The 22,576-nt window shown below is 41.5% G+C and overlaps 1 protein-coding gene across 1 annotated transcript; it reads right to left on the reverse strand.

Moving 5' to 3' along the window:
* Positions 1-210: 210 nt before the first annotated feature.
* SLAMF7 (SLAM family member 7) lies at positions 211-15,740 on the reverse strand. The gene is made up of 7 exons (XM_026487451.4): positions 15,654-15,740; positions 6,348-6,680; positions 4,798-5,070; positions 4,470-4,586; positions 3,449-3,549; positions 1,973-2,035; positions 211-1,187 (listed from the first exon to the last, which is right to left on the reverse strand). Exons 1-7 carry the CDS (start codon positions 15,706-15,708, stop codon positions 1,074-1,076), a joined length of 1,056 nt encoding a protein of 351 aa, XP_026343236.1. The 5' UTR covers positions 15,709-15,740; the 3' UTR covers positions 211-1,073.
* Positions 15,741-22,576: the final 6,836 nt, after the last annotated feature.

Consider the following 22,576-nt stretch of genomic DNA (forward strand, 5'->3'; position numbering starts at 1 on the left):
GAGTCACTGTGGTCCCCCAATCCTTTTGAATAAAGGACTTCAAACAAAACTGTTTTAGCTTTGTCATTTGACAGTTTACACCCCTTGGAGCTGGGGCATCACGTCTCTTCCCGATATTTTCATTCAGGATGTGTCCAGAAGCATATCAAAAGCAACCGTCCTCCTCCCCATGTATTTCATTTCATTAAAAAGGTAAACTCTAAAAAGGGAGGCAGGAGTTACGTCTGTTTTATTTGCCAGACTGACCCGTCAGAGATCCTCAATAAATATTAGTCGAATGAACCATGTGACTTTAAATATTACGCACGATCACCCCTAACTCCAAGTCTTACAACACATTCCAAGCGCATCGTCAGGTTCAGTTTCTCCATTGACATGAGCTTCTGAACAGGCCCTCTGGCCCTGGCTTTTCACTTGCAGCACAGAGTGGAAATGAAGCTGAGGCCGTGGTCCTTGTCTTCAGGTCAAGCCACTTTGGAGTGTCCATCCAGCCAAACCCAGTCTTCTGCCTGGGTTCTCTGTCCTTATGCACTTTGGCTCCCAAGTCCTATGGATCCACCCCTGATTCTCTGGTTATTGGGAATTTGTGGTCAGATCTGCTGCTAATGTCCACGGAAGTCATTCATGAGAAACCAATTTCATGAGAGCGGAGAGCACACCTGAGCAAAATCAGCCTAAGCTCAGCACAGTGCCAAGCACATAGTAAGGAGTTGGTTAATGAATCCATTTCGGGCTGCTACATCTGCTTTCTCTGGAAATATCTGCCATTCTATGTTCTCACTCTTTTGGTCACCAGACTTTTGGTCTAGTCCTCATCTCCAAGCCCTGGAATGGGAGATGTCATTCATATGATGGACAATGCATTTACATTTCAATAGAGATACTTCTAAGCCTCTTGCTTGGGGTTGGCTGATAAATTCACAACAACATTTCCAGGAAGGGATAGTTACACATTTGGGGTTTGAGGAGATTTCTCAGGAGTGGATGGAATTAGGATAGTTATTCTGGAAGGAAGTCAGTGTTTTTCATTCTTCCTCAGTATTTCTGGTCAATTCAGTGATTCTTTTTTTTTTTTAAATGTTCTTTGAGGCGACCCAGAAGGGATGCACTGCTGTTTCGATGACATTCTCATAGGCAAATAACCTTGGCATGTTCGGTGATGTGGGTGGAGAGTGGGGTTTCTCCATCTGTTAGGCAGATATAAAGATGCAGATTGCTGGAGGTGGGAGGGCGCTGGATCCCACCAGGAGACCCCACCATCCCAGACACCCTTCTTTGCCAAGGTCACCCAACCCAAACCTCCTGCTGTAGAGAAACTATTTTAAGGTTGAACCACTTTTACTTTGTTGAGTGCTTAATGAACTGAACTTTACTTCCCACAATCCTATTACTTTCCTACTACTGTGCAAACTACTTTTCTCATCCTCATCTTCTCTGACCTGGTTGGGAGGGGAGACAGGAAGGTATCATTGTTTCTGCCAGGTGTGATCTGTGAAGGAATAAAGCTTTAAAGCTTAGCACATTACTAGTTTGACTGGGGAGAGGGTGCAAACCAGATGTAACATACTAGACCAAAGAAAAGTAGCAAAAATCTCTCCTGCCTCCAGCTTACTGGTGGCTCAGAAGCAAGCTGAAGTTGTCTCCCCAGCAATCCCTCCCCTCTGAGGCACAGCCCAAGCCATGGACTTTTTTCCATCCAAATTCTTAGGATCCTACTGATTTTCTTGATCATCCCTACCTAGAACCTCTCTTCCTTTTTGCTCTATATTACTCCATTCAACTCCTAAAACACAATTCTCATTTATTCTGTATATTCTTGTGTAACCCTAAGCAAAGGGAATGGGGATATCCTGGGGAAACTTTTAATACCAGAGAATACGAGATCGCTGGGGCCCAACACATTTTCAGCTAAGCTTGAGCCAGGAAAAAGGATGAGACAAGTAAGGTGAATCGCTGCTCTAAAGCTTCTTACCTTTTGGGGTATTTGCACGGAGGAATAAAGTGTATTTACTGGATTTTCCTCTGGAATAGTGTTCTATTAAAAGAAGAAAAAAGAAATCATAGGGTTACTTAGAGAAGCCCAAAGAGACACCCAGAGTCCGGAAGGGAAAGCACAGGTGGGAGGAAGGGCAAGAAGAAAGAGAGGCTCCAGGCCAGGAATGGGGAGAGGGAGGAGTTCTTGTTGGTGAGTGCTATTATAATTATTAATAACTTTTTTTCAAGAAGCAATTGCCTGATTTTTAAACTGTGTTGTGTTTAAATAAATTTAAAAATGTATAAGATATGGAAGTCCCATGAGCTATGAGCAGCCTAAGGTGATTGAAGGGTAATTTGAAGTAATATTGTTAATGTTGCAAGTAAACTTTTCTATTAGCCTAAAGGGCCTTTGGAGCAAATACGTGAGGATGACTGATGGGTCCAAACAATAAAACTACAATGACAGCAATAGCAAAAGCAACTTCCAGGCTGGAGAAAAGTATCCTGGTCAGTGAAGTTTCTTCCTGAACACCCAGGACAGTCCTGTGGTCTCCTGGAAGTGTGTCTTGAGCAGGAAAGAAGGAGGATGGTGATAAAGCAATCGGTTTTGACATAAGCCAGGCTGTGTGGAGCCCAGAGTGGTCTCCCCTGTGAGGCAGAAAGGAGCTCTCAGGACACTAACAGCTTCAAAAGAAAGTGTAATGTCTCCTCTCGGAAAAGCTGTAGGTAAAAACAGGAAGATGCAACATGAGACACCAAGGGCTGCCTGACGCTAGGATTCTAAGGCCCCAAAATGCTTGTATTTCTTCACTATTTGGGCCAATGTGGAGAAGTGGTCCTTGGCCTCTAAGAAGCTAGCCCAGCTGGGGCCTCAGTGATTCCTGGGGGCTGTCAAAGTTGTCCGTCTAGGTCATGGCTCCAAATTGTTTTATTATTTGAGTTTCTTTAAACTTTATTCTTATGATCTTCTTTTCAACGGGTTTCCTTTGAATTGACAATGTGTTTGTTAACCTCAGCTTGGTGACCCACACTGAGAAGGCCTTGAGCGTGGGCCTAAAGCAATTGTGGGCTCTTGAGCTTTCTCCTGATGGAAAAGGTATCTCTATAGCCAATGTTCTGACACCATAACTCAAAGATCAGGCCAAACTCACACTTTTCTACCTGCTGTCCTTTGCAAAAGGAATTTGGCCTGTTGAGTGGCCCTTGTGAACTGTGGAGGGAAGAGAGGATTCCATAGGTCACAGGGTGAGCATTACTGGCTGGGTCAGAACCAGGGGCTCAGAACCAGAGGTCAGTGACTCCTGCATGAGAAAGTATTCATAAGGACTTAGGGAGACACAGGTGTGTTGGGTTTCAAGGGCTATACATCCTCATATTCCATGTTGCCCAAGTCCACAGAGAAATCTCAACTAAAGTAAGGAGGACATTAGAAGGGAAGATCAGGTCCCAGAAAAGATGGGAAAGGACTCACATTAACACAGGTGATTGTGTCATACACTGGGGTCTCTCCAGAAGGAGAGTTGTTAAGAATTTCCTGATGAGTATCCATTCCCTTCTTCTCTTCAATGGACTCTGAAAACAATGTGGGAGAGAATCAGAGCTTACCCTCCTTTGATTCAGCACCCCCACCAGCCTACCCCTTGGAAGACCCACTTAGGGTGACCACCATGCTGGTTTCCGGGGCATGGGACTTTCTGTGTCACAACCAGGGAAATCCCATAATGAACTGTTTACCCTGGTTACTTCACTTCCCAATTTGTGGACCAAGGCAGCCACAGGGGAAGCAGAGAAAGTCAGAAACACTTTCAGAGTGCTTTCAAGAGGGAGGAAAGATCTTAACACCTACAATTTATACACAACTGAGGCTTAGGTCCCTCCCCAACACTCCACATGGACAGTATGGGGGAAGCCGAGAAGAAAAAATCAGCAGCGGGGTTAAGGGATTCAGAGCATGGGGTTTGGCATGGAGAGAGAGAGAGCCTTCTCCAGGAGGAATGTGTCAAGACTGAGGTGGGGAGTAAAGAGAGGTCTCTGGAGTTGATCCAATGAGGAGGACTGGGCATGGTTTGGGGGCTCTGACAGGGATGGGGATTGGAAGGGCTGACTGGAGTGTGTTGGTGTATGGGCCTCGGAGTTGGAGGCCATTGCCTCCCAGGTCTGGGGAGCAGAGTCAGCAGTGTAGGCCTTGTGTCAATAGGCGGGCCATACCAGTAAGTCCCTCTGGGGGAGGGAGGGGTGGGTGAGCACCAGAGAGGGAACTGGGAGGACTTTGGACTTAGGCGATAAGTTTTGGACTCAAGCACTCTCGTACTCCAGAATTAAGGAGTGCAAGATGATTGTGCTCTCCTTGAGGACACAGAATATGACCTTTTCATTTCTGTATCCTTAGCGCCTACTACCAAGTCCGACATACAGTTCAACACATGTTTGTTGAAGAAATGAGGGAACAAATGCATGAATGAGGCTGAAGGCAAAAATAGTGCATGCTTTACCTTCCTTTCTTTCTCTCCTCGTAATTAGAATAACTGGCACCAGGGCAAAGGCACTGAGCAGGAAGATCACTCCCAGAATGTACAGGACCACGGAGGATTCTGGGTCATCAGCAGCACCTTTAAAGAGAGAATGGATGGAGGCACAGGGAAGAGAGAAGAGTCAGCTAGGGAAAAGGACCCAACTTTCGGAGCAACTGCCACCTTTCTCCCAGTCTGGTGACTTCCCAGGGGCCTCCAGTTTTCATGGGCTGTTCCCATGGGGACCAGGAGCTGAAGAAGGTCTAGGTCCTGAGACAGAGGCTTCTGGAGAAAGAGGAGAGACAGTCACCTTCACAGAGCTTCCAGGCAAAGACGGGGTTTGAAGAATTGCTACTGATGGGGTTCCTGGCCACACAGATGAAGGTCATGCCCTTTTTTCCCAGCCTCCAGGATATGGGGAGGATGGAGCCATTGTGGGACTCATTGGCTGCCTGCCCCAGGGACTCCCAGCTGTAGGTCACATCCTCTCCTCCCTGGTCCATGAAGCATGTCAAATTAGTCACACAGGTGCCGTTCTTATTGTTCTGTAGACCCATGGTAACTTTGGGCTTTGACAGGTGCTCTGCAAAAGAGAAATGGACAGCCAAGGGTGAAAACTGTGCCTTTTCTGAATTATTCTTGTAAACCTTGGACCTGAATCTCTGGCGGTGTTACAGAGTGGAGAGGAAGAAGCAATTCAGAGCAGAATTCTCATTCTTATCTGGGAAAGAGAACTATTTAGGTCTGCTTTCCCACAGTTATATAAAAACAATAGTAGCCATAGAGATAATAATAATGCAACAAGAACACAACTGCCATTTTCAAAGCAAAGCTATATGACCAGCCTTGTGCTAGATGCATTTTAGATGTGAGCTAATTTTATCTTTTTTAGAGGCTCCCTATTCCTCTGTCTTCAGGCTTCCTTGAAGAGACTACTCTCTAAGAGAGAATAGTATAAGAATAATATTTCTGGCCCTCTTCTCTTTCTTGTGCTCACTGTTCTCCTTGAGAAGATGAGCAATTGGTTCATTGATGAAATGGTGAGAGTCTGACATCCAACATCATTTCTTTACTACGTTTCTCTACTTTGAGCTGTTAAGATTGCTGTTTAAATGTGGTTTGCCCTTTTTTCCCTCCACCAGCTAGTTTGACTGCATAATGCATGCCCTCTATTTCTTTCAACTACATCTATATGGAGGACACACCTGGATCAAGGTACATGGCCTACCTCTTAAGGGCAAACCTGGAGGCCCATCTCTGGGTGTCTCTGATCCTACAGCTCAGTGAGTAAGGCAGCTATTCTTGTAACTGGTTGAGTAATTGTTTTGTAAGTTCGTCTTCCCTGAATGGGCTTCAAGGTCTAGACTTGGGGGAGAATATTTCTCCTATCTAGCTTCACCAGAAAAAATAAAGCTGATATTTTTATCTTCCTTTTGATTCTTGTGTGGATTTCTCAATTGGTTGGAACCTGTAGGGAAAGAGGTGTAATTGATGTTTATACACAATCATCTTTCTAAAATAGGTATCACCTTTCTCCCCATTACAGAAATGGAAATGACGTTTCACAGAGCTGAAGTAACCTGGCTAAGGCCACTCAGTGAGTAGGTAGAGAAGCCAGCACTTGACTTGTGTGATCGTTGCTTCCCCTATCACCCATCCTCTACACTACACTGTCTCTTGCAGAATTTCTGAGTAGGAAGGGGCCTTAGGGGTCAGCTACATTTACTTCATCCATGCAGGAGTTCCCTCTTCCACATTCTTGCCAAATGTTTATCCAACCTTTGCTTGAATATCTCTGATAGCAGAGAGTTTACCACTTGATGATGGCAGTCATCCACCTTTGGAACTGATTCTGCTCACCATAGACACGCAGCTCATACTGCTGGATGAAGGGGTCTTTGAGGGAAGAGCTGTATATCACCACGCGGTAATCACCCGAGTCACTCTTATCCAGTTTGCTGAGCTTCAGGGAATAGTTTCCAAGTAGGAAGTCCACCCTTTCCTTGTTATGACTCTGGGTCACTATGACGTTGGGTTGTTTGTCTGGTGTTTTTGGCTGTATGGTGATGAGAGGTGTTGTGTTGAAGATCCAGACAAGACTGTCAATCTGAATTCTTGGGAGTTTCAAAGGGAAGGTCACAGACCCACCAAGGTCACCAACAAGCTCCTTCAGAGCTCCAGAGGTTGCTGGCCCTGTAGACACAGAAAATCATACAATAAACCTAAGTCCCTGCCCTAACCACCAATTACTCACCTACTTTTGGTTCTGGGAAGGTCCTAAGAAACCCTCAGGGGGTCAACACAACCAGCCCCTGGGAAGCCCTTTGAAACCTCTCTCACACACAGGCATTGAGGTCAGAATGCTTTGCCTGAAAGGAGGGACTGCAGGTGAACCCACCCCTTCCCTAAGACCTCAGGCTGGAAAGACCACACTCTGAGGTAGGTCATGAGGCCCAGCTCCATCTTGGACAAGTTCCTGTTAGGGGACAAGTGGGAGGTTACCGTTCAAACTTCCCTTTGGACTCCCAGATTGCTCCTGGGAGAGCTGACTTTGATGCAGGTGCAGAAGCAGCAGCTTGCCTGATGTGGGGGCAGTGGTTCTCAAGCAGAGATCGGGACACTGGGAAGGGAGCTCTAAGTTCTTAACGGTAACAATAACTGGGAAGCTTGCAGGGGTTTCAACTTCTGTTTTATGATAGATTAGGGGGCATTTGAGATCATCCCTGAGTGAGGTTCTCATTCACTTGAATTGCAGTGTTCTTCCTTGAGTGGAAAGGCAAAGGATGAGTTACTGGATGCTCTGCGGAGTGACCAGACTGACTCGTGATGCTCGCCCCCAACTATTAGGAGTCAGAGTGGGGTTTCACTTTCCCAAGAAAACAATCTTAGTTCACCCCCCAAAATATGACTTATAAACAACTACCACTGGTTATGTGGTTCCAGGTGGAAAACAGTTAAGAATGGCTGTGGAAAAAGCTTCCAGAAGTGGCCCACAAAGCATTTGCAGTGAACAAGTGTGGGGAATGAGTCTTCTGCCTGTTAAGATTTGAGGGACAGACTCGGAATAGCACAGAGCAGAAAGGAAATTTAGAAGTACACAGTCGGTAAGAGGCAGAGCCCCCATCAGTACACACAGGATCAAGGCTCCATGGGTCATTGCTTACCAATGAGAAAACCAAACAGCAGAGATTGAGAAAAAGTATTCAAGAATCACAAATAGTGGCAAAACTAAAACCAAAACCCAAGTCTTCTTAAAAGTGTTCTGTATACAAGTGCAAAACCCAGTTATTTTCTCTTTTACTTCTTAACATAATGCATCATGCTGAAATGTCTAAGAGAAATTTTATTAATTCCATCACGGAAAGCACAAAAAAGAGGAAACAAGGAAAATCTTTTTAAGCCATTTCCACACCCAGTGTGGGGCTCAAACTCACAACCCCAAGATCAAGTCACACGCTCCACCGACAGAGCCATCCAGGTGCCCCAGGAAAATCTTTCTAAAATCTAACAAAGCAACCAAGCTATAGGCTCCCGACAGTTGTATTATAATGAGGAAGCTGCTGGGCTGCACTATGACTTTTGTCGGCTGTATTCACTTCTACTTTAGTTGGCCCTTCATCCACAAAAAAATAGTAAAAATTATATTTTATGACTGCATTGGTATAAAAATGAATGTAATGCCAGCTGGATTCATTATTACATATTAATTATTATTATTTTATTTATTTTTCTTCTGATTCTGAAAGAAATTCAAACTATTGTGGGCCCCGGACACTGTACCTAATTGGCTCTGTGTGATTGACCAAGTACCCAGGTTCTACTTCATGTCACAGCTTGATCTGCTACCATATTTTTTCTTAATTGAAGTATAGTTGATGTACAATAATTATATTAAGTGTACAACATAGTAATTCAACAATTCTATACATCATGCAGGGTTCACCATGATAATGTAGTCCCCATCCTAAGTTACTACAACATTATTGACTCTATTCCCTGTGCTGTAATTTTCATCTCTGTGACTTATTTATCTTATAGCTGGAGGTTTGTGCCTCTTCATCCTCTTCACCTATTTCATTCATCTCCTCACTCACTCCCTCTTCCCTCTGGCAACCACCAGTTTGTTTTCTGTATTTAGAGTCTGCTTCTGTTTTTTGTTTGTTTGTTTGTTTGTTTTTGATTCCACATATGAGTAAAGTCATATGGTATTTGTCTTTTCCTGCCTGGCTTATTTCACTTAGCATAATACCCTCTGGGTCCATCCATGTTGTCGGAAATGGCAAGATTTCATTCCTCGTTATGGCTGAGTAATATTCCATTGTGTATATATACCACACCTTCTTTATCCACTCATCTGTTGATAGACACTTGGGCTGCTTCCATATCTTGGCTATTATATGTAATGAGGCAATAAGCACAGAGATGCATATATCTTTTTGAATTAGTGTATTTGTTTTCTTTGGGTAAATACCCAGTGGTGGAATTACTGGATCATATGATGTTTCTATTTTTAACTTTTTGAGGACACTGCATACTGTTTTCCACAGTGGCTACAGCAATTTACATTCCCACCAACAGTGTGCTCGGATTGCCTTTTCTCAGTACGCTTCCCAACACTTGTTATAGTCTTTTTGGTACTAACCATTCTGACTGGTATGAGCTGATATCTCATCGTGGTTGATTTGCATTTCCCTGAAAATTAGTGATGTTGAGCACCTTTTCATGTGTTTGTTGGTCATCTGCATGTCATCTTTGGAAAAGTATCTATTCTCGTTCTCTGCCCATTTTTAATAGGACTATTTGAGTTTTTTGGTGTTGGGTCTTACCATCATATTTTCTACCACCCTGGCACTGATGCAACTCATTCCCCTTCTAGCAAGAGACAAACTCCTGTACTGGCCTATCCAGATATCTAAAATTGTTTCACTAGAGATTTATTTCTATAGGCCCTGTTAAAACTCAATTACTCTGGCAAGAGTTCCCAATATAGCTACTATGTATTAGGGTTGATTCTGTGCCAAACATTTATTGTAAAGATTATGCCTAATACCTAAAGCAATCCTGAAAACTAGGAATTTTGATCCTTTTACACAGGGATCAGCAACCTACATACTCCATGGGCCAAATGTGGCCTGCTGCCTGTTTTGGTAAATCGAATTTTATTTGGACACAGCCATGTTCTTTTTTAAAAATTTATTTATTTATTTATTTCAGAAAGAGAGAGCTGGGATGTGGAGGAGCAGAGGGGGAGGGAGAGGGACAAGCAGATTCCATGCTGAGTGCAGAGCCTGTTGTGGGGCTCTATTCCACAACCCTGAGATCGTGTCCCCTGACCCTTTATACCAAAAGTTCGTTAACTCCTGATTTGATGAGAAAAGTGAGATTTAAGAAAACCTGAATGACTTGTCCAAAGGCACAAAGCTAGTAGGTGATGATTTGAGGATTTAAGTTAGTGTCGCTCTGGCTCTGGAGATTGGGGTCTTTCCATTATGGCTCAGTTTGAGGACCTTGGAACATTGTACCAGCTCCAGCCCTCTCCCTCACTCCCTTTCAGCAGTGAGGGCTCAGGTGTCAATTCTGAAGCCCTTGTGCCTCACAGAATCTGATTTCCCCTTCATGTCTTTGGTGACCTTCCTTTAGGCACAAGCTGCTCTACCAGTGCCCCAGAGAAAGGGATTCCTGGTGCAACCAGATGTTGACCTAGTCCCTTGATTACAGTTTTGGGATTTTTTTTTAATTTAAAGATTTTATCTATGTATTTGAGAGGGAGAGAGAGAGAGCGCATAAGCATGAGCAGGGGTAGGGGCAGAGGGAGAAGCAGACTCCCAGCTGAGCAGGGAGCCAGATGCAGGGCTCAATCCCAGGACTCCGCAATCAAGACCCAAGTCAAAGGCAGCTGCTTAACTGACTGAGCCACCTGGGCGCCCCTACAGTTTTGGGATCTTAACCATTTTTTTTTTTTTTTTTTTGCTAAATTTGTCTCCAAAAGTACTAGCTTCTCCCCCCGGGTAAATGCCTTTTTGGGGGCTGATTCCCGTTTTCAAACATTTCTGCCCTCTCGCCCCCATCAGTCAGTGCATATATACTTTGGATTCCTCAAGCCTTTATTAAGTCATTCGGTTAAGTAATCTGATTTTTCAAAAAGCAGCTCCCCTGCATCCCTAATACTTAAGCGGGATCATTTCCAGTTGCTCTGTCTTTAATCATCTCAACAGTGTCAAAATAGTCCCAGTACATGCCACAAAGTCAGTGTCAGTTCGAATTTTTGACTGATCAACTAATGTTTGCATCCTTTCACTTCAACAGTAAAGTGAATATTTTGCAGTCAAATAAGGATTTGTTATCACTTGGCCCCAAATAGTCGCAACCCTGGACGTTCACACAAGGTTTGGGGGAGATGTTTCAATCAGGGAGGTGGCAAACTGCAAGGATGTGACTTCAGTACCATAGCATACATTAAGGCATGCGCAATTGTTCTTTTCACTTCTTCACACGTGTGGTGCTGGATTCGCTGGCTGGACGCCAAGACAGGTGAATTTTGTGTGAGGATATAAAAAAATGTCTCCAAATTCATTGCTCCTTGTTAAGATGAAACTGGAAGATGGCACAGTGCAAATTGTCAACACAAACCTAGAGGGAGTATATTGTTTCTATCTTAATTAAATCTTTAGGATGAATAGAGGGGTCATGAAAGAAGAAAGTAGCTCCATGCCATTCCCCAAGTGTGAGTTCAGATGATAAGGGACAGGGTTAGTGAGTCCTAGCCAGTTTTATTTCCTCTTCGGTGGAAAGAGTTTTCCAGAGTTGACTGTGAAAAGGGATCCAGAACTCAGAGACTTCTCCTCTCAGCTGTCCAAGGCTGACCTGAAGTTCCCCATTCTGTGATGGCTTTTGCACCTGCAGCAATCCTATTGACTTTTACCTTGCCTATGTAGGTCATGCTTTCTTCATTCAGTCATTCTTTCCTCTAGCAAGAATTTATTTTGTTCGTATTTGTGCCAGGCATTGTCTAGGAGCTGAGGATATAACTAGGGAGGGATACAATCCTGATCCTTGGGCTCATGGAAGTAGGAGATAGCCATTAAATAAGGGGACGTAGTAGGCACTTGGGGAACCTACAATACAGAGATGGAACGTGATCTGTAGGATTATAAGACTCTAGAGAATGAGTGGCTACTAACACCCACCTACAAGGTCTGGGAGGATTGGACCCCACGAAACTCATCTGCCCTCCCACCAAGATCAGTGTAGTGAATGTCCTAACTTGTCTTTTCTGCATCCACTTCATCCTTTCCTCATTTTATAGCAGCCAAGTGGGTTGAGTAAGACTAACAGGTACCCAGCTCAAGTGGTAGCCCTCCTCTGGCATGGTAATTAGTTCAGCAGTATCACATGACCTAGGCTGACTTATCTGAGAAACCCTGGGCTTTTGCTCCAAGGGCAAGATGACCATATGATGTGGTGGGAAGATATGAATCCGGGGACCAGCATCCACTTGCTATCACCAGACAAGCAGCCAGGTCTCCTCCCTCACCTGACACCTAGTTTCCTTTGTACCTCACATTTTTGTTTGTGCTTTATCCTTCTGTCTGCCCATCCAAATCATATTCAAGACCCATAAAACCTAGTTCAAAGCTCTTCCCTGAGAAGTCTCCACCTCTTTCTCACACCCATCCCCTGAAATTCCACCACAAATGTCACTTCATTTTCCACTTTAAATTCCCCAGAAGAAGTTATTCTCCTGGGTGGTGATTGGACATATCACTAATAGACCAATAACTGGTCTACAGTCAGTAGGTTCCAGATTACCTGGTGGTAGGCTCTGGGATTGCACCCAGGGAGGGGTGGGGATGGCCTCTCCTGCCAGGCAGCATGGAACAGTGTGAAGAGGTAGTACTCTGGCCTAAATGGGAGTCAGAAAACCTGAGTTCATTCTGGTTTCTCTGTAATAAGCAACAAACTCTTGGTATCACTCCTTAGCTCATGAACTGGTTTTAATGGGCATCATGTTTTTATCCTCAAAGTAACTCCATGAGATAGAGGTTAATTAAGCTCCATTTTATGGATGAGGACACTGGGGCTCCAAGATGTTGAGTGATTTCCCCAAGGTCCCAAACTGGGAAGTGGTAGATGTGGGCTGAGAAGCTGGTTGGTTCTTTTGTGTTAGAGGCTTGCATTCTTTCCACTACCGCCTTGCTATTTACCACTTTGAGTTACAGTGTTCTCAATTCTCAAAGAGAAAAATAAGCTTTATTTGCCAAGACCTGGGGTGGATGAAGGGTGAATACGGATTTGAAAGCATTTTGAGAAGTGCAGAGCCTTCTGCCACACAGTAGGAGGGTGGGAGGCAAGGGCGAGAAACAGCGTTATGAGACAGGCCTTGAGAAGACTTCTCAATTTTAATTCTTGTTTCCCCAAGGATGGCTAGAAGTGAGAAAAACATTTCCCCAAACTTCTTTGGATGGCTTCTCAGCAGGATGAGGTTTTCAGAGGGTGGTCTGGAATCTAATGCCTATAGAACATTCACTGGCTAATTCACAGCAAAACACTATGTCCAATCACCATGCATGGTGAGATCTGCAGTAAGCATTCCCTGCCAACTGGCCTTTGGAGGTGGAGGAAGCTGGAGCAGGAGACCTTCTGTCTTCTGCTCTGGCCAAGACTCAGATATTTTGGCATCAAAAGAGTCAACCCTAAAATGCCCTTTATAACAGGCAAACAGCTCCTCCCCTTTGTCACCTCCTTTTCCTCTGGGTTATCACCTCCTCCCCTTCACCTGTTTCCCCCACAAGACTCAAGAGTTGAGTGGAGGGAAGGAGCCAGATTAACGGGAAGGGACATCATCAGTACAGTCAGAATTAAGGGATGGTACCAAGGAGGAAGACTTCAGGGTAGGGGAGGGTGTAAAGCTCACCTGATCCTGCTTGCCTGCCTGGTCCCCAAGCACCTCTCCCAGGATGCAGTGCCTCCATTAGAATGTACCAGCATATCATGGCATCCTCTTCATGGAAACCAGAGCATCTCAGACCTGGGAGATGTCTTAGGGACTACTTAGTCCTATCCCACTTCGCAGATGAGGAGACTGATGATCCAAGGGTCATGGTGACATGCTTTGTCAGTGGAGCCAGGACTCCTAAGGCAGGGCTTCCCATGCTATGCCCCCAACACCCCTGAGATCTGTAGCACTGCCTCAGTGTGTTTCTGAAGAGCTTAAGAGGAAGTAGGGGGAGATGGGTGAGGGGCAGAGCAGTAGGGAGTTTGAATATGAATGTGGCAGCTTAGGGCTGGAATGTTGGCAAAGGCACGTGGCATATTGGGAGGTTTGCAAACCTCTGTTCGTATGTATCAGACTTGGCACTGATTTAAAATTCTCTTTCCGGTACATTAGTTAAGGGGAAGTTGGGTAAGGAGCAGTAGTTTCCAAAATTGGTTTTTTCTTTCTTAAGCAGGAGTTTGCTTTTATGAAACAAAATCTTATGCAGAATCAAACATGTAAATTACTGTATAGAGTCAAAGCCTCCCTGATGGAAGAGGAGGTCCCTAGCCTCCACCCCATCACCCCTCCCCATCTCTCACCCTCTATACTTTTTTTAAGCTCTTCAGAAACACAATAGAGACACAAGAAAGGTAGAAAAGATAAAGGACAATCTGGGACTCCTTTCAGCCATGGGAGGTGTACCACCCAGGCTCTCCACAGCCTCCTGGAGCGGGGCACACACATGTGCCCTGCTGCCCACAGTTCAGGTTTCAGGGGGACACCTGGGATTTTGAAAAGCCCTGCTGTGTCCTCCCCCACGTCACCTTCAAGTTCCATTTGTGATCACTATTTCTATTCAGGGAGTGGTTTTTAAAGTGAAAACCTATTCTAGGACCACCTGCTTAGAACCAGGTGCTTCCTAAATACGCAAAATTCTAATGAACTCGAGAGGGCAACAGTCTGCTGAACACTTAGTGAGGCCAGGTGGTGGGGAGGAAAGGATTGGGGGCACTGACTGACTATGTGGTCTTGGGCAGGTCACTTCGGGCAGGCTGGGGCACACATAAACATACCAGCTGAGTCCTCGGAGACCTCATGGTGGTGCCCCCTGAGTTTGATGACCAGGGAGATCCTCCTAACTTCTTGGGCTCCAGGTCCTTTCTGAGAGCTCTGAGGACAGAAAATCTTCAAAGCTAGAACCCTTCTGACAGGAACAGAAAAGTCCTCCGTCCTTCATGGTATTAGACATAAAGTATCTATGGTAGGGGCTGGTTTTCTAAGTAGAGACTGATTGACTTGTTCAGGTTAAGAGAGAAAATTCAAATATTTCCTTCCACTAATATCGTTGTTATGCATAATCACTTAAAAATATTTTTCACATATTATGAAAATATATTTATAATTAACTTCTGAATAAAGGTAAACTGAAGTAATATTTTTAACAGAAAACAGTTTTTATTTTTAGTGTTTTTCTCTTTTGACCATCATTATGGACTCATAGTTTTTGTTGACATTGTTGTAACTAAATCGTTTTCAAACATAAGTTGTTTTGATTAGCTATATTTTTTTATTGTTTTGACTCAAATCGTCACAATTTGGCACATAGAAGCCCTTTTATGCATGTTATGGGTGGAAGAAATGCAAGGTGCACCTAAATAACTTGTTGCCTGAAAACAGTGATGCATTTTTCAAAGTCCTGAAGTGATTAATAAAAGAGCAAATGGGCCAGCATAAATATTTTTTCTAATATATTTCTAAATACGTACTTACAAATATGTTTAAGTAGGAATAAATAAATATGATAAATATACACCTGTATCATCTCATTTTGATTTTAAAGTTGCCTTCAAAGAGAAGGAGGGCTGAGGTCCAGGGAAGATAACATTCATTATTTAATTCATGATAGAATCTGGATTAGAACACAGGTCATTCTGCCACCCAACACCCCTTCTTTCAGCCCTTCCTTCCCTGGAACAGTCAGAAGGGGAGCCTGTCCCCAGATTCATTCTTGCACCTCTCCTTCTAGTTTCTTCCTGTCCTCTGATTTAGAAACGACAGCTTACAAAAAGATATTAAATGAAGTAGCAGAGCTTCCTGAGTTGGTCCAGAGTCCCAGAGTGGACCTAGAGCCTAGAGGTGTACCTCGGGATGGGGAAGGCAGTCAGGAGAATAAGAGAATCTGGACTTACCCGTGAGCTGGCAGAGGAGAAGGACGAGGAGGAAGCATGCTGGGGGACCAAGCATATTGTTTGTTGTCTGGATGTCAGCCACTAAAATGAACTACTTCCCCCTTGCAGTTCTCACATTTCTTCCCCAGCTAGCGTTCGTAAATGTAGGAGGGGTCATAAAATCACAAGTGAAAATGAACCGTCTATAATTTTTTCCAGTGTTTACCTTACTTGTTAATTGTAGGTGGTCAATAAAGGATGGAAAAAATGAATTGAATCCCAAAGGTGATGAAGCCCCCCATTTTACAATAAGGAAACATTGGCTCAGAGAGGCTAAGAATTGATCAAGGCCATATGGTCAGTCTTTTCTGCTACATTATATGACCTCTCAGACACTCAGAACATGGGAAATGGAAGGAAATAGAAGATTAGAAGGAGGAAAAAAGGGTGGCACTAGGGATAATAATAATATTTACTGAGTTTTGCTAAGTGGCAGGAGTACATGCATTCTTTTATTTATTCCTCTTAACAACCCTGTGAGATACTACCACAATTCTTATTTTCCAGGTGAGAAAATGAAGGCTTGAGTATATTACAGCAAAATTAAAAAGTTATTTTAATAAAAAAAAACAGTTATTATGAGAGGCAAACAATCAAGCCAATTAGTGGGAAATGATATTTATAATACATTTATTCCACACGTCTTATATCCATAATACACAAAGAAATCTTACATATCAATAAGAATTAAGCAGACAACACAATGGAGAAGAGACTGAAATATGTACTTCATAAAAAAAGATATCAAATGGTAAATAAAGATAAATCACTAAGAAAATGATGTCAATAGGAATAGCTAAAAGGTCAACAGAGGCACTGAAATGAATTCTAAAAAAAAATTCTAAAAATAATTTTTAAGAAAAGAGAGGAGAAATGCTGATGCCAAAAAAAAAAGCAAGTAGAAAACATAATAAAATGGTATATCTAAATTCAACTATATCAGTAACTACACTAAGTATAAATAGACAAAACATTCCAATTAAAAAGCAAGATTTTTTAAATGAATGAGAAAACGAAACCAAATTATATGCAGTCTGGAAGAGGTGAGCTTACAAATAAAGACACAGTTGGGCTGAAAGTGAATGGATGGATACAGACATATCATTCAGCCACTAGGCATAAGAAGGCTGGACTAGCTCTACTGATATCAGATAAAGTAGACTTTAGGACAAAGTGATAAGGATGGGCATTTCATAATGACAAAGGATCAATTTATTAGGTAGGCATAACAATCATAAATGTGTATCACCAGTAATCACAGATCTCCAAAACACAAAAACCAAAAAATTTCTCTGAGATAAATGCCTAGGAATATGATTGCTGGATCATATGGTAGATGTATGTTTAATTTCTTTTTTTTTTTTTTTTTTTTTTTTTAAAGATTTTATTTATTTATTTGACAGAGATAGAGACAGCCAGCGAGAGAAGGAACACAAGCAGGGGGAGCGGGAGAGGAAGAAGCAGGCTCATAGCGGAGGAGCCTGATGTGGGGCTCGATCCCGTAACGCCGGGATCACGCCCTGAGCCGAAGGCAGGCGCTTAACTGCTGTGCCACCCAGGCGCCCCTAATTTCTTAAGAAACCACCAAACTATTTTCTAGAGTTGTAACATTTTACATTCCCCCTAGTACTTTGTGACAGATTCAATTCTTCTATATCCTCATCAGCATTTGGTTTTGTTACTATATTTTATTTTAGTAGTTTTAATAGATGTGTAGTAATATCTTACTGTGGTTTTAATTTGCATTTCCTAAAAGCTAATGATGATGAATATTTTGTCACGTGCTTATTTGCATCCATATATCCTAATGAAGCATCTATTCATGTCTTTTGTCTGTTACATAGTCAGATTCTTTGTTTTCTTATTGTTGAGTTTTGAGAGTTCTTTATATATTCTAGACACAGTCCTTTGTTAGATAAGTTTTTTGTTTGTTTGTTTTTAAGATTTTATTTATTTATTTGACAGAGAGACAGCCAGTGAGAGAGGGAACACAAACAGGGGGAGTGGGAGAGGAAGAAGCAGGCTCCCAGCCGAGCAAGGAGCCCGATGCAGGGCTCGATCCCAGGACTCCAGGATCACGCCCTGAGCCGAAGGCAGACACTTAACGACTGACTCACCCAGGCGCCCCCTGTTAGATAAGTTGTTTGCAAATATTTTCTCCTTGTCTGTATCTTCTTTTTTCATCTTCTAATAGGGTCTTTTGCAGAGCATAATTTTAAATTTTGGTTAAGTCCTATTTATCATTCTCTTTTTCTTTTATGGATTGTGCTTTCGGTGTCATATCTACACACATTGCACTTAGTTTTAGATTTCACAGGTTTTCTCCTACTTTTTTTTTTCTAAAAATTTTTATGGTTTTACATTTTATGTTCAAATCCCTGATCCAGTTTGAGTTAATTTTTTGTGTGATGTGTGAAGTTTAGGTTGAGGTTCATTTTTTGCCTGCAGATGTCTAATTGTTCCAGCACTATCTGTTGGAAAGATTAGCCTTCCTATATTTACCTGATTTTGCAATTTACTCAAAAATCATTTGGCCACACTTGCATGGGTATACTCTGGGGTTATCTGTTCATTTACATAATGTAATTATTGATATATTAGGGCTTAAGTCGGCCATTTTATTATGTCTTTGTTACTTCTTCTTTGTTACTGTTGTTGTTCTTCTGTTTTACTTTCCTGGTCATTCTATGGGTTACTTGAATATTTTTTTATAATTCTATCTTGATTTATCTGTAGTGTATCTTCAGTGTATCTGTTTGAACAGATTTATTTATTTATTATTTTTTTTAGAGAAAGAGAGTGAGAGCAAGTGGGGGAGGGGCAGAAGGAGAGGGAGAGAGAAACCCAAGCAGGCTCCACTCTCAGTGTGGAGCCCAACATGGGGACTGGTCCCACACACTTAGATCATGATCTGAGCTGAAATCAAGAGTCGGATGCTTAACCAACTGAGCTACCTGGGTGCCCCTCTTTGAACAGATTTTTAAATGGCTGCTCTATGCATTATATTATACATACATAAATTATGGTCTACTGGTGTTGACATTTTACAGTTCAACTGAAGTATAAAACCTTCCCTGTACTAGATTCCTTTACTATCGCTTAATAACTCATCTTAAATATATCTTCTATATACATTGAGACTCATGTAAGTTAATGTTATAGTTTTTTGCTTCAACTGTCAAATATAATTTAGAAAACTCAAGAGGAGAAGGATAGTCCATTTATTTATCCATATTTTTACTCTTTACATTGCTTTCTTCATTCCTAATGTTCCATTTCCTTCTTTTATCATCTCTTTTTTATTACAAGATATTTCTTTGACCGTTCTTTTAGGATAGCTCTGGTAGTGACAAATTCTGTTAATTCTCCTTCACCTGAGAATGTCTTGATTTCACCTTCCTTTCCTGGTTGAATTCTAGGTTGGCAGTTCTTTAACATTTGAAAAATGTTATACCTCTCTTCCTGACCTCAATGGTTTCTGATGAGAAATCTGCAGTAATTCAGATTGTTTCCCCTGTAGTTAACATATTGTTTTTCTCTAGCTGTTTTCAAGACTTTTTTCTTTGTTAGTTTTCAGCTGATTGATTACAATGTGTCTTGGTATGTATTTCTTTGAATTTCTCTTGTTTGGAGTCCATTCAGTTTCTTCAATGTGTCTGTTTATGCCATTTGCCAAGTTTGGGGAAATTTCAATATTTCTCTAAATACTCTTTTTTAGGCTCACATTCTTATTTTTTCTCCTCTCCTTCTGAGACTCTGATGACGTAAGTGTTGGATTTTTTGTTATTGCCCCATAGAACTCTGAATCTTTGTTAATTTTTTTCAGTCTGTTTTCTCTCTGTTTCAGATTGGGCATTTTCTATTTTCTATCTTCAAGTACACTGATTCTTTCTTTTATCATCTCTGTTTTTCTATTAAGCCCAACAAGTGAGTTTTACATTTCAGTTATTGCATTATTCATTTCCAAAATTTCCCTTCAGCTCTTTTACATCTTTTATTCTTTTGCTAAGGCTTTCTAGTGCTTTCATTTTTTTGTGTTTCCAGTGTGTTCATAGTTATTTGTTGAAGCATTTTCATGATGGTTGCTTTAAAAATTTTGTCAGATAATTCTGACATCTGTCATATTGATTTTGGTGCCTTTGATTGCTTTTTTTTTTTTTTTTTCATTCGTGCTGGTATTTTTTCTGGCTCTTGGTATGATGAGTGATTTTTGACATTGTGGTGGTGGGGAGGGTAAACTTGTTGCCACTGAGTGCTTGTTGAAATCCACTAGACCTTCCTCAACACCACCCCAAGGAATGAGGGGGAGTAGTACCTCGTCATTTCAGGGTGGAGGTGGAAATTCAGTCTTCCCACTCAGCCTCTTCCAATGTCACTCCAGTGGGGAGGGTGTGGGATTCTTCCTTACCGACAAGGGAGACTGGAAGTCTAGATTTTCCACTTGGCCTTTGCTGATAGAAAGGGGTCCTACATTTTTCCAATGTTATTTGGCTGGAAGAGTGTGGTTATTGTCTAAATGCTTCTGTCTTGCTAGGCTGCCTATTTTCAAGTTCTTTGCCGAGAATAGATTTTTCTTGGGATTGGCTTTTCTAGGTTCTGTCTTGTGCAACACATGGCCCAGGATATAGAGGTGACAAAAAGGAAATCCAAGGAAATAACTGCTATGTCATTCCTTGAATCTAGACGTCCCCAGCTGGCTTTTTTTCTCTTCAGCTTTTAGAATTATCTTGTGGTTGTGTTTTATATATAATGTCCAGTATTTTTAACTATACTTAATGGGAAATATAAAGAGAAATGTGTCTACTTCATCTTTTCTGGAATGAGGAGTGTGATGATGTGTTTTTATATCTTTTCTCTTCTGACTCCATTGAAATAATGGTGAAATCCTTAAAAAGGATTTTTTGTTAATTGGTGAAATGAATCTAACATAGATCATATTTCTTATCTAACTTGAAAAACACAGTAACAATAGATGAAACGTTGTCAAATGTATTAAAGTCCAAAGTCTTGCTGAAAATTAAGATAACAATTTCTGTGATGGAGAAACAGTGCAGAAACCCACCATACATGAGGAGAAGGGAGTGTGTATGCATCCAAAAGGAACCTTGATACCAAAATCATACAAAAACAAGAAAAGAAAATTATAGACCAGCATCACTTATGAACATAGTTGCAAAGATCCTAAATGAAATATTAACAAATCAAATCCAGTGGCGTGTTAAAAATACATCATGATCAAATATCACTTATCCCAGGAATGTGAGAATGGACCAATATTATAAACATTTGTCAGTAATCCATCACATTGACTAAAGACAACATAATACAATCATTTCAGACAATATAATACAAGATTTGGTAAAATTTAATATTTATTCATAATTTAAAATTTTGTTTAAAAAAACCATAGCAAACATCTTATGTAAGTGCTGAGCCTTGAGAAGCAATACTATCAAAGTCAGGAATAAGATAAGAATTGCTCCAGTTACTGCTACTATTCATTAATTAACTAGTGTCTTGGCCAAAGCAGTGAGACAAGAAAAATAAATAAGATGTATGTGAATTACAAAAGGAAAGACAAATTATCATTATTTTCTGATCATATCAATGCTGACACAGGAAATCCAAAAGAATCTGCAGATGAATTATGAGAATTAATGAGTAAACAAGGGCTCCAGCAGACAACCATATTTTTCTAACTTGGCTTACAGGTTGACACTTGTTTACTAATCTTGACCTAGTTTGATTAAGAGATAGAGAGGTATTTTCCCCAATGTTTTATTAGCAGAGTCAGGATAGAACAGAAATATTGTGACTTCAAGCCAGGGATTTTTCCATTATGAGGTATCACGCATTTGTAAACCATGCTGCTACAAATGTGGCAATGGTGGAAACAGTAGCTTTGAAATGTTGTGATTTTGATTGCTGACATTCTTGGCCAACAGAATGAGGTTGGAGAGGAGGTGTTTGTTGAAACCTACCCAGCCATGGTTTTGGAGAAGATGCTTCATTCTCATTTAATTTCACTTTAGTGATTCCTGTCATGACTTTCCTTGTCTTGGAGATGACCAAGCCAAAGTTTCTGGGAAGATGGGGGGAAATAAACTACTTTGATATGGGGAAGGGGCTAAATTGGGCAGAATGACATCAGTGAAAAATCCTGGGACACCCCATCAAGACACATGTGGAGAAAGAAACTGAAAAAGAAAGCATATGCTAAAACAGAAAGTAATTACCTTTATAACATAAAATGTATCAGCAGCATTTGTTAATCACTTTCTCTTTTTAAGGACATTTTGACCCATAAGGCTCCAATCTCTCCTGGTTCTTTCTTTCCTTTTTAAAAAAAATTTTATTTAAATTCAATTAACATATAAAGTATTATTGGTTTCAGAGGTAGAGGTCAGTGATTCATCGGTCTCTTGGTTCTTTCTTACCCAAGGATTCTCATTTTCCTTTGCTCAATGATGCAAATTTCTTCCATCTATAAATATTGAAAAGTCTCTGGGTTTAGTCCTTACACTTACTCATTTCTTTATTTATCCCATTTCCTTAGTCAGTCTCGGCCAGTCTCTTGGTTTGAAATACCCAGTTTTGTTTCCATCTTTGACTTCTTTCCTGAATTCCAGTTTTGTATATCCAGTCACCTACACAACATCTCCATTTGAATGTATAACAAACATCCAAAACTCCACATGTGCCAAATCAAACCCTTGCTTCCCCCCCCTTTTACCTCCTCCTCCACGTGTCTTCATTTCAGTAAATTGTAGCTCTAGTCATTAAATTTTTCATGCCAGAAATTATAATTATCCTTGATTTACTTTCTCAGGTCTCAGATCCCATGTATCAACAAATTCTATTGTTTCTACCTTGGAATATGCCCA

Source organism: Ursus arctos, unplaced genomic scaffold (assembly GCF_023065955.2).
Source record: "Ursus arctos isolate Adak ecotype North America unplaced genomic scaffold, UrsArc2.0 scaffold_2, whole genome shotgun sequence".
Classification (NCBI taxonomy): domain Eukaryota; kingdom Metazoa; phylum Chordata; class Mammalia; order Carnivora; family Ursidae; genus Ursus; species Ursus arctos.